The sequence below is a fragment of the Acinonyx jubatus genome, chromosome X, assembly GCF_027475565.1.
Source record: "Acinonyx jubatus isolate Ajub_Pintada_27869175 chromosome X, VMU_Ajub_asm_v1.0, whole genome shotgun sequence".
In the NCBI taxonomy this organism is placed as follows: Eukaryota; Metazoa; Chordata; class Mammalia; order Carnivora; family Felidae; genus Acinonyx; species Acinonyx jubatus.
The window spans coordinates 37,614,518-37,626,526 of record NC_069389.1 but is presented as its reverse complement, the minus strand read 5'-3'; the positions used below and the strand labels follow the sequence as shown (position 1 = coordinate 37,626,526).

At 48.3% G+C, this 12,009-nt stretch overlaps 1 protein-coding gene across 1 annotated transcript in view; it reads right to left on the bottom strand.

The window, feature by feature from the left end:
• LOC106972520 (amine oxidase [flavin-containing] A) overlaps positions 1-8,428 on the bottom strand; it is a 71,548-nt gene extending 63,120 nt beyond the window's left edge. Inside the window, exon 1 of the mRNA XM_015069510.3 lies at positions 6,678-8,428. Within this exon, the coding sequence (XP_014924996.3) occupies positions 6,678-8,325 (1,648 nt within the window). The 5' untranslated portion in view covers positions 8,326-8,428. The remainder of the gene's footprint in view (positions 1-6,677) is intronic.
• Between the last annotated feature and the right edge of the window lie 3,581 nt (positions 8,429-12,009).

Below are 12,009 nucleotides of genomic sequence, written 5' to 3'. Positions count from 1 at the left end.
AATCCAACTTACTCCAACCTCTAATTTTATATATGACAAAACCACAGTTTAAAGATTTTAAACTATGCCCTGGGGGTTCCTGGCTGACTCAGTCAGTAGAGCGTGCGACTCGATCTCGGGTCGTCGAGTTCGAACCCCACGCTGGGTGTAGAGATTACTTAAAATTTTTTCTTTAAATGTTAAAAAAATATATTTTAAGGTGCTCTAGTTCATAATGCTAAATGACAACATAATACGGAACACATCGTCAATGTGGCAATCTCAATTCCTGGCAAACCTGTATTTTTCACAACAAAGGAAAAAAGAAAAAAAAAAGTCCTAACGATCAACTTGTCTCAAACCTTACAAGAGTTAAAAACGTACCGAAACTTCTTTTGGCTGATCTTGTGCAGTTCTCATCACTCAGACATAAAACGAAAGGGAGCTGTCATTATGAAATCTATCCATTTCATACGTGCAAGTGTAAGTGTTCAAATGGACGCTAATTGGATGTCTGCACTCTTGCGAACCCCTGCATGTGATAGAAAACCACAACAGGACCTCAGGCTTTCTGGGTACACCTGTAAAATATGTGTATGTCACACTTGCACAAGAACGGTATGACCCATATTCGCCACTAACGGACTTCCGCATTTCCTACTTCAAAAAATCAGAACGCAAATTTTCTTGAATTCTTTGTTTAACATCAAAAAAGTTTCTAAAGTGAAAGCATCCTAGTGAATTTTTGAGGGGAAAAAATGCAAAAGAGAGGCAAAGAAGGGTTCAGAAATGCAGAAGAAAAATCAACACTCGGTTTGCACTGAACCTCAGAGTATCTAAATAACTAAGGCGCCCAAAATAAGCCGCATTTTTAAAAATGTTTTTCTTAATCACTACAGAACCACAAGGATGTGCTGCCAAGTTCTGGGTTAAAATGGCAGAAATGCTCTCCGCAGAACTGACTCTTCATGGCGATGTATTTCAGCAAGAAGGCAAATTGTGGTATGTCTCAGAGGATGGGAAGGACTCAGTCCCTGCTGATTTTACACAACACAGAGTTCTGGGTGGCTAGTGCTCTCTATTCTTTTAAAACAATGGATTTTTTTAAATTTCTTTTTTTCATTTACATCCAAGTTAATTAGCATATAGGGCAACAACGATTTCAGGAGTAGATTCCTTAGTGCCCCTTCCCCATTTAGCCCATCCCCCCTCCCACAACCCCTCCCGGAACCCTGTTTGTTCTCCGTATGTAAGAGTCTCTTACGTTTTGTCCCCCCTCCCTGTTTTTATATTAGTTTTGCTTCCCTTCCCTTATGTTCATCTGTTTTGTGTCTTAGAGTCCTCATATGAGTGAAGTCATATGCTATTTGTCTTTCTCTGACTAATTTCACTTAGCATAATACCCTCTAGTTCCATCCACGTAGTTGCGAATGGCAAGATTTCAAAAATACAAGGAAGTTCCACTACTCAGACACTAGTTGGAAAGATCTCTTTCTACATGACACTTAAAAATTTCAACAAGCATGCAGAAACTACCTACCCCAGACTATCCAGCGTTATCACTTGGAAACTTATCTCTCAAGGTCCCAAGACTTTGTTCACATTCATGCCATTAATATTTCTCTCACTGTATGAATGTCAATTACGCTCTTCCTTGATTACTTCTAAAAAGAGGACCAGGCACCTTATGGGCGGAGAAACTACTTACTCATCGTCATCCCTCTTTCCCCGTGATCTTGCCATCGCCTGGCATATGGAATAGAGGCTCCCAAAGGGCTTGGAGGAGTCCAGGCACACAAGGAGTTGCTTTGAGGGGCAGAGCATTCCCCTTCCCTAGACGTGTTCAAAGCTACAGCCAGACCATCGCTAAGGAGATGCCGTCAAGAGGATTAAAATCTTAGGGGATTGGACTGGACTGCCTTTCCAAAAACCCTTTGGCCCAAAGACTCTGAAGTAGACAATGTCCCCTGGAGATGGGCTTTTTTGTTTGTTTGTTTTTTTCTTTTCCTTTTTTCTTCCCCTTAAAGAGAGCCAACTCAGAAATGCTCAGTTCAGGGCAGATTTTTAAATCTTGCCCTGCTTCGTTTCTGCCATCTGCTCTCTCTCTGTCAGCTCCTGAGTAAAAACTAGCATCTATAGTCAAGGACTGAATTGCCATAGTTAAAATAACATCAAGAGGGTCGCCTGGGTGGCTCTGTCGGTTAAGTGGCCGACTCTTCATTTTGGCTCAGGTCATGATCTCATGGTCCGTGAGTTCGAGTCCCACATCAGGCTCCGCGCTGATGGTGCAAAGGCTGCTTGGGATTCTCTCTCCTCCTCTCTCTGCCCCTCCACCGCGCACACGCTCTTTGTCTCAAAATAAAAAAATAAACTTGAAAAAAAATGACATCAAGAAATACACATAGAGACAGAAAATGAGTGTAGATTGTTAGAGAGGACAAGCACTAATAGAGAGAGAAAAATCAAGGCCAGCCAGGGTGGTCAAGGAAAGGGTCATGAATCAGGTGACGAGGAGTGGATAGGATGTAGGCAGTGAGAGAGAAGCACTTCCATGTTAAGAAACACAAAAACAAAGCTCAACTCCATGCTGGGGGCAGTGGGAAATGCTACTTGTCCAACAAAGTGGGGCCAGATAATTGGGGATGCAGTGGGGAGTTTGAGAGGCTGGGAGTAGACCAGGGAAGGTCTTGAGCAGAAAAGCAAGGTGATGAAAGAAGTGTTAAAAAAAAAAAGCAAGTCTGGAGGCGCCTGGAGGGCTCCATTGGTCAAATGGCAGACTCTTGATTTCGGCTCAGGTCATGATCTCATGGGTTCAAGCCCCCACATCGGGCTCCACGCTGATGGTATGAAGCCCACTTGGGGTCCTCTTTCTCTCCATCTCTCTGCCCCTCCCCCGCTCATGCTCTCTCTGTCTCTCTCAAAAATAAATAAATTAAAAAAAAAATCAAGTCTGGTTACGGAATGAATAAGCCACAGGGATGAAAGGCAGAGTATATGGAATATAGTCCATGGTACTGTAATGGCAACGTAATGGGGCAGATGGTAGCTACACTTGGGGTGAGCACAGTGTGAAGTACATACAGACTTGTTGAATCACCAAGTTGTACACCCGAAACAAATGTAACATTGTGGGTCAACTCTGCTCAAGTTAAAAAAAAAAATCAACTCTGGGAGAACACTGCAGGATGGACATGAAAGGAAAACCCAAAGTAAAGGGTGGCCACTGGAAAGACAGTTGTAACTTGGAGAGCTGAAGGCGTCCAGGGTCTATTCTGGGGATGGGGGAGTCACTGGGAATGGAGAAGAGGAAGAGCCCAAATAAGGAATTGAAGGTAGAGCCAAGAAGTGAGGGAGACAAGCTGGGCTGGGACGGCAAGGAGGCTTTTGGACATGATGAATACGAAGTAAGAAGAGGACACTCAAGTGTGAAATATCCAGCAGCAGATAAGCTGTAGAACAGGAGCTGAGAGAACGAAACAGACCCCAATTAGAGACTTAAGAGCGTTCTATAGATAAATCTGAAGTCCTAGAATGAGAAAGAGAAGGGAGAGAGTGCATAAGAGCCCAAAAGTGACCAACAACGGAAACTCGGGGCCATTTCAAAACTAGAAGTTCACAAGAATATGGGCACATGAAAGGAACAGAAACGGAGCGATCAGTGTGGGATAAAAAATTCAGGATCCAAGTGTCACAAAATGAAAGGAGTTTCAAGAAGGACTTGGTGACAGATGATGGATGACACATAAGGGCCAGAGCATGCTAAACGTACCATTATACTGCTTACAAATGAGCAGGTGGGTTTTCCCATCTCCACTAGTGACATAGTAGATACAATTATGTAATTGATTAGTGGACAGAAAAAGGGGTTTTGTGGCTATAAGACATGCTCTGTTTTATGTTGTTTTTTTTTAATGACAAAAGAGAGCTATATTAAGATCCTGTCATTCTGTTACTATAGATTGATTTTGAGGAATGTCATTTGGAATTTGTACTCTTCTGGGAGCTGCTTTGTTACAGATGCTAAGTATTAAGTATTGGCCATGTATTGTAAGTGTGTGAGTAGCATATTAAAGTGTGCAAGTCCTGACAAAAGCTGTAAGAAATATCCCAAAGCATTTAAAAACTGATAGAGGGATTATTAAGTAACTCATGGGATTTTGCCAGGCCCACACAAAGATTATGCTTCTGGTATCTCAAGAGCTCTTGGGAAGTAATGCCTCTTACCTCCTCATGAAATACCCAGTCTGCATGCAGGGTTTATCCTGAACCAGACTTGCACCTCCTTTTATTTTAGTTGTGAACCATCTGGGAAGCCACCAGAGCCGGAATGCAATGTCTCTGGCCAGTTTTGGTGTTAAAAATCACTCAAATCCGGGGCACCTGGGTGGTTCAGTGGGTTGAGCGTCTGTGGCTCAGGCCATGATCTCGTGGTTCATGAGTTCGAGCCCTGCACGGGGCTCACGGCTGTCAGGGCAGTGCCCACTTCAGATCATCTGTTGCCTTCTCCCTGTCCCTCCCCTGCTCGCACTCTCTGAATGACACAAAGAAATTAACAGTCACTAGTGACTACAGACAGATCCAGGTTTTGAGGGGCCTGAAGCTTATATTACTTGCATGCTTTTTTCTAAGAAAAAAAGAATGCCACGTTACCAACACAAGACTCAGCATGAAGCTATTTATTCGGAATGAGAGCCAGAAGGCACCTGCAGCTGTAAGGCCATAGAGCATGAGGGTCACCACCTACACGGTAAGTCCACCTCTGCTCAAGACCACCTACTGGGAATAAGGTGAGGACAGGGAGAAAGCAGGTAATCAGGCAGAGGGAAAATGAAAGACAAAATGCTCCTTAAGGAATACTGGAGCACAGAACAAGAAAAGGACAAAGATAAAATCCCAGAAAGAAGTTCAAATTGCAAAATGAATGGGAGATGGGAGATGGGAGAAGAGAGAGAAATAATCAATTTACTTTACAAGGCCACACTATCAGAATATTTATTTCCTAGTGATCACCAATCACATTGCTTCTAGGAGGCTTGCATAGGAGCACCAGGTTTTTGGAAACAACCATTCTCTTCATTGCAGGCACTCAGAGAGTGGTTGTTGAATGAACGAATGAATGAATGAATGGAAACAAGAGAAATACAGTTCTTTTTCTTACTCGCCACCAGGGTCTGCTTTCCTCCGATGCTCCAACATACATGCATGTTTTTTTTGGCACTGGCTGGAGTTGTCAAAGCAGCAGCTCAGGCCAACGTCTTCTCTGGTGTTTCAGACTGTTGATCCTCAACAGACCAAGTCAAAAGCTATCTCCACCCAAAATTAATTTGTAAGCATGTTCAGAGTCTCCCCAAAAGAATTATACACAAAAATGGCTACTGTGGGGCTACCAGACTTACTCCCTTCCACCTTCTTTCTCCCTCTTCCTATATCAAATTCTGCAGATATATTTCAGAAATTAACACCTTCCCGCTCCTGGGCAGATTCACGCGGGATTTTAGCTAGGGCTGAAACACAATTCCTAAATTTCAAATATTTTACCAATTATGACAGCCTAAGTGACAATTTAATATATCAATCATGATGAGATTTCCAGGAAAATACTGGCAAGCCTCATGCACCACTCGGTCAGCTGCAAAACCAAGACAGGACCGGGCGAACCCAGGCTCACCAGCTCCACACAGGACAAGATTCAGATGGTGGGAGTGCTTATAAAAGACACAATCAGCCTCTGCTTCAGAAAGGGATTCCCTTTGGGCAATAAACGCCCTACACTTTCCTGCAAGCTCTAAGAAATGGTGGGAGTTACGTTCAACCTAAAAGCCCATCCTCTTCTTAAAAAAGAAATATTGGGGCGCCTGGGTGGCTCAGTCGGTTAGGTGTCGGACTTCGGCTGGGTCATGATCTCGGGGTTTGTGGGGCTCCAGGGTTCCAGCCCCAGGTAGGGCTCTGTGCTGACCGCTGGGAGCGTGAAGCCCCCTTTCGGATTCTGTGTCTCCTTCTCTCTCTGCCCCTCCCCCACGGGCACTCTGTCACTCTCTCTCTCCCCTTCAAAATAAACATTAAAAAAAAATTTTTTTTTTAATGTTTACTAAACGATTCTTCCTTCCTCTTCACTCACCAAATTTTCTAAAGAAAAGTGCTTGGAGAAGAGTAGAACTGGAATAACTCTATTACTACCTCCATAGTACAAAAATCCGAACACTGATGTCCTGTTTAGGGCAAAGGACATGAAATGAGTGAATCAAAGCAGCCGCCACCTCAGGGATTAGAAGTAAAGGTCTTAACTGGAAAAAAAAAAAAAAAAAAAAAGATTTCGCCACTTTCTGGCTAAGTGATTTGACCTCTGGAAAGTTATTGAAAAGTCTCCAGACCTCAGTTATTTGGTTTTGTAAAATGGGGGCGAATATAGTACCCGCCTCCCAGGATTGAGAAAATGCAAGTAACGTACTGAATTTAACTGCACAGCAAGAGCTAGTTAAATGTTAGTATTTAATTGTAGTAGTAAAATTTTTGTTCTGCCTCCCCCAGTTCACACCACAGGCAAAACTGGCCCAACCCCCGCGCTTGCAGGATCCGGGGCCGGGCACTGTTGCACACCAGCATGCACAAAAGAGACCCCCAAACGCCGCGGCGTTACTGCAAGCCCCCACCCCAGGCCGGCCAGGGCCCCTCAGGTTACCGCTACGGCCCACACTGACCTGAGATGCCGCCTCCTATCACGACTACGTCGAACATGTGGCCCGCGACACTCGCCTTCTCCCGACTCGCCATGCTCTGATTGAGACTCTCCCGGGGCGTAGGTATAGAAGTGGGGCCGGTCAAGGGCGGGGCGGACCCTTCTACCGACTCTTGGGGGGAGGCCAGGGGCGGAGTCGATTCTTCCACGGACACCCGAGTGGAGCCGGGCACTGGGGGCTGGGCGGATCCTTGTCCCGACGCTCGCGAGGAGTCCGAGCTCGGGACCTTTCCCTGCTGCGAACCCCGGGGGGAGCCGAGCATTGAGGGCGGGGCTGTCTCTTGCACCGACGCTCCGGAGACGTCAGAATACCGGACAGATCGTTGCAGCGAACCCAGGGGGGAGCCGGGTACTGGGGGCGAGGCGTTCTCTTGCACCCACGCTCGGTAAAGGTCTAAGTACGGGACAGATCGTTGCAGCAAACCCCGGGGGGAGCTGGGCACTGAGGGCGAGGAGGTCTCTTGCACCCACCCTCCGGAGACGTCGGGGTACGGGACAGATCCTTGCAGCGAACCCGGGGGGGAGCCGAGCACTGGGGGCGAGGCGGTCTCTTGCACCCACGCTCGGTAGAGGTCTAAGTACGGGACAGATCGTTGCAGCAAACCCCGGGGGGAGCTGGGCACTGAGGGCGAGGAGGTCTCTTGCATCCACTCTCCGGAGACGTCGGGGTACGGGACAGATCCTTGAAGCGAACCCCGGGGGGAGCCGGGCCCTGAGGGCGGGGCGCTCTCTTGCACCCACGCTCGGTAGATGTTAGTGTACAGGACAGATACTTGCAGCGAACCCCGGGGGGAGCCGGGCCCTGAGGGCGGGGCGCTCGCTTGCACCGACGCTCCGGAGACGTCGGAGTACCGGACAGATCTTTGCAGCGAACCCCGGGGGATGCTGAGCACGGAGGACGGGGCGGACCCTTGCAACAACTCTACAGTGGAGTCCGAGAGCTGGGCGGGTCCGTCTACTGACACTCGGGAAAAGCCAGCTACTGGGAACCGCAAGGACCCGTGCTGTGACACTAGAGGGGAGTTAGGTGTGGGAGGTCCTTGCACCGAACTCCGGAAGGAGCCTTGCACTGAGGGCGGGGCCAACCTTTGTGCAGACTCCTGGAGAGTGTTACTGGGTGGAGGAGGTGCTGGTGTAGATGCCCTGAGGAAGCCGGGTGTCACGGGCGGGTCGGACCCTTGCATCGACTCTGGGGAAGAGTTATTGGTTATAGGAGGTCCTGGTACTGATACTCGGGGGTAGCCGCGCCGTGCGGCCAGGGTGGATTCTGACACCGACACTCGGATGGAGTCTGAGGGCGGGGAGGGGGCTGGTACCGATCCCCGACTGCTGCTGGCGTCCGGGTCGGATGCTGGGGCGGCCCTCTCGGCGGTGCTCAAGCGGGTAGCAGACTTGGGGATCTGGTGACTCTGGCCGTGGGCGTCAAAGCGCCAGAGGCTTGTGTTAGAGTCCGTGTTGGTCCTCCGGCTAAGACTGAAGTCGAGTTGGACCGACGCGCTGGACCTGGAGGTGTTCTCGTATCCGGTGTCCGTTGCGGACCTGCTCCACGCTTGCCTGGCCAACGAACCCGTCAAGGTCCGCCACTCGGCATGGATGTTCGACCCGGACATGGAAGATGCGGCCGCGCCCGAGATGGAGGCCTGGCTCGGGATCTGGGCAGCGATGCCCTCGGCTCCGGGAGCGCGCTCGGCCCCCCCGCCACCTCGGCCCCCCTGCGAGGCGGGCGAGTTGTGTGCGCTCATGGTGGTGTAGCGCGTGAGGAGGGACGCGGTGTTCTGCCCTCTGCCCCTCCCCTACGGGCCCCCTCCTTGCCGGTCCCTGCTGTCCCGAACCGGCACTCTCCCGGGCCTGCCCGGGGGTGAGGCGCCCAGCCCACTAGGTGGCGGGGAGACCCGGCGCTACCGCAGCCTGGCCCCGCCTACCTCGCCTGCCCCGAGAGGCGGGCGGCACCACCAAAGGATGGAGCGGTGGGCGCGTGAGAGTTTCAGCCTAGTGCCGTTACTCTCACGCCGTGACTAAAAGTGGACTGGGCCGGGTGGGCTCGGGAAGGGGACTAAGATGGCAGGGTAATGGCCGCGCCCACCCGCTATGGCTCCTTTGTGACGTCACAAGGGGCCAGGGTGAGGTCTGCGCAGCCGCGCGCGGGCCCTCCCTAGGGAGGGGGCGGGGTGAAGTGGGAACTGTTACTTGGGCTTGACTTGGTGACGATTGGTTCTCTGTGGGGTGGTTCAAGCTGAGGTGCTTGACCCAAATCGAAGCGCGTAGGCGAGAAAATTAAGAACTCAACTATCACAGATTAAGTGGGACCTGCACTTTATTTTTTTTTTAATTTTTTTTAACGTTTTTTTTAATTTTATTTTTGAGACAGAGAGAGACACAGCATGAACGGGGGAGGGGCAGAGAGAGAGGGAGACAAAGAATCGGAAGCAGGCTCCAGGCTCTGAGCCATCACCCCAGAGCCCGACGCGGGGCTCGTACTCGCGGACCGCGAGATCGTGACCTGAGCTGAAGTCGGACGCTTAACCGACTGAGCCACCCAGGCGCCCCGGGACCTGCACTTTAAAAGTGAAGGTGAAGGGCTGGCTTAGGCGCAGAAACAAAAAAAAGAAAACGTGTTTCCCCATCCTACGGAAAAGAGGGATATTTAGTGCCCATGTTTTACTGTACAACCAGCCTCTTGCTAGTTTTATCCCTTCTTTATATTTACACTTTATCCTCCTAGAGCTGGTTTGGTCATCATTATTAGAACCCTCGAAAATAGATGTAATTATAACATCTAGGGTAGGTGATGAGAACTCCAGGAAGTTAGCTAGAATCTGTTAAATATTTTTTTAAAAATCAGGGGCGCCTGGTGGCTCAGTTGCTTAAGCAACTGACTTCAGGTCAGGTCATGATCTCATAGTTACTGAGTTCGAGCCCCGCGTCAGGCTCTGTGCTGACAGCCCAGACCCTGGAGCCTGCTTCTGATTCTGTGTCTCCCTCTCTCCCTGCCCCTCCCCAACTTGTGCTCTGTCTCTCTCTCAAAAATAAGTAACCATTAAAAACAAATTTAAAAATAAAAAAAAAAGACTCTTAAAAAAAAAGAAAAATATTTTTTAAAATCCACCCTTGGGTGGCTCAGTTGGTTGACAAGCATCAGCTTCAGTTCAGGTCATGATGCCTGGGTTGGTGCTTTCTGCTGTCAGTGTGACGCCCACTTCAGATCCTCTATCTCCCTCTTTCTCTGCCTCCCCCCCCACTTGTTCTCTCTCTCCCTCTCTCCCTCTCTCAAAAACAAACACTTAAAAATCCACCTATAACTCTTTCTCTTGTCCACCTGCCAATTCCGTATCAATATCTTGTTGAAGAAACTGTGAGGGAATATATTGTCTTTATCAGGCTTTAAAAGCTTTTACTTTCTAGAAAAGTGGTTGAGATTATGACTAAATTGATAACATTTTTATCTTGCTAGACATTGAAGTGAAGAGGAAATAAGAGATATAAAGAATTCAGACCTTTCCTAAATATGATTCCATCCAACTTTCTCCATACCCCTATTGCATTCATTTCTTTTCATTCAAATATTTGATTTCATGCTACGTGCCAGGCACAGGGCAAAGTACTGGGGATACGTGGGCAACACGAGACAGCCGGAGACCTTCACCGAACATACAGTCTGCTAAAAGAGCTATAGTAGAGGGTATAGACAACCACACGCTTGATGTGTTCTGATAAATGTTTATTTATTTGTGAGAGACAGAGCATGAGCAGGGAGGGGCAGAGAGAGAGGGAGACACAGGATCCAAAGCAGGCTCCAGGCTCCGAGCTGTCAGCCCAGAGCCTGATGCAGGGCTTGAACTCAGAAACCATGAGATCATGACCTGAGCCAAAGTCGGATGCTTAACCGGCCGAGCCACCCAGGCGTCCCTCTTGGTCTGTATTCTAAAGCAATGGAAGCCACTGCATGATTTTAAGCAAAGGGTGATACAACTAGACGGCATTTTGAAAACATCTATCTGCCTACCATGTAAATAATGGGTTGAAGGAGAAAAGAGTAGATACATACGAAGAGTCCAAAGCTTGGGATTTTTCAAAGAAAGCTGTGATGGGGTCTTGGACTAGGGTGGGTGGTGGCACCTGGAGGGCTGTGGACATATTAGAGACATTTACATGTAAAACTGACAGGACTTGGTTGTGGCTAGAATTTGGAAGATCATGAGCCTACTTTTGGACATGATCAGTTTCAAATGCCTTTGAGACATCCAGATGAAGGTTATAGGGTAGATAGTTGAACAGAAAGCCAGAGACTCAAAGCAGGAGTTTGGCTGTAGATAAAAATGTGGGAGTCTTATTAATAAATAATAAATGAGGGGCGCCTGGGTGGCTGGCTGGTTCAGTCGGTTGAGCGTTCGACTTCAGCTCAGGTCATGATCTGGCAGTTCATGGGTTCAGCCCCCCCCCCCAGGTTCTGTTTTGGCAGCACAGAGCCTGCTTTGATTCTGTGTCTCCCTCTCCCTCTCTCTGCACCCTCCCCACTTGCATGCTCTCTCTCTTTCAAAAGTAAATAAACATTTAAAATAAATAGGGGCCCCGGGGTGACTAAATCGGTTAAGTCCCCTTGGGTCACGATCTCACGGCTCATGAGTTCCAGCCCCTTGTTGGCCTCTGTGCTGACAGCTTGGAGCCTGGAGCATGCATCGGATTCTGTGTCTCCCTCTCTCTCTCTCTCTGCTCTCCCCCACTTGCACTCTGTCTCTCTCTCTCTCTCAAAAAAAACATTTACAAAAATTAGAATAAATAAATAATGAATAGGATAGGTGTATGGAAATATGGAGATTTCCTCTTTCCATTTTATTTGTTTGTATTGTATATTTTGAATATCTTTTGTAAAAAACCCCAAAAGTTGTTTTGAAATAGATAAATAAAGGAACGATTTCAACATACCCTACAAGTATTATTTCCTCCCTTGTCGGACCTTGGGCAAATTACTTAACTTCTCTGTGCCTGTCTCCTCAAATATAGAATGTCATAAGTTGTATCTGTCAGGGTTCCAGCAGGAAAACAGCAAACTCTTATTCAATCATTTGAAGAGAGGGGCGCCTGGGTGGCTCAGTTGGTTGAGCGTCCGACTTCGGCTCAGGTCATGATCTCGCGGTCTGTGAGTTCGAGCCCCGCATCGGGCTCTGTGTTGATGGCTCAGAGCCTGGAGCCTGCTTCGGATTCTGTGTCTCCCTCTCTCTCTGCCCCTCCCCTCATGCTCTGTCTCTCTCTCTCTCTCTCTGTCAAAAATAAATAAAAACATTAAAAAAAATTCA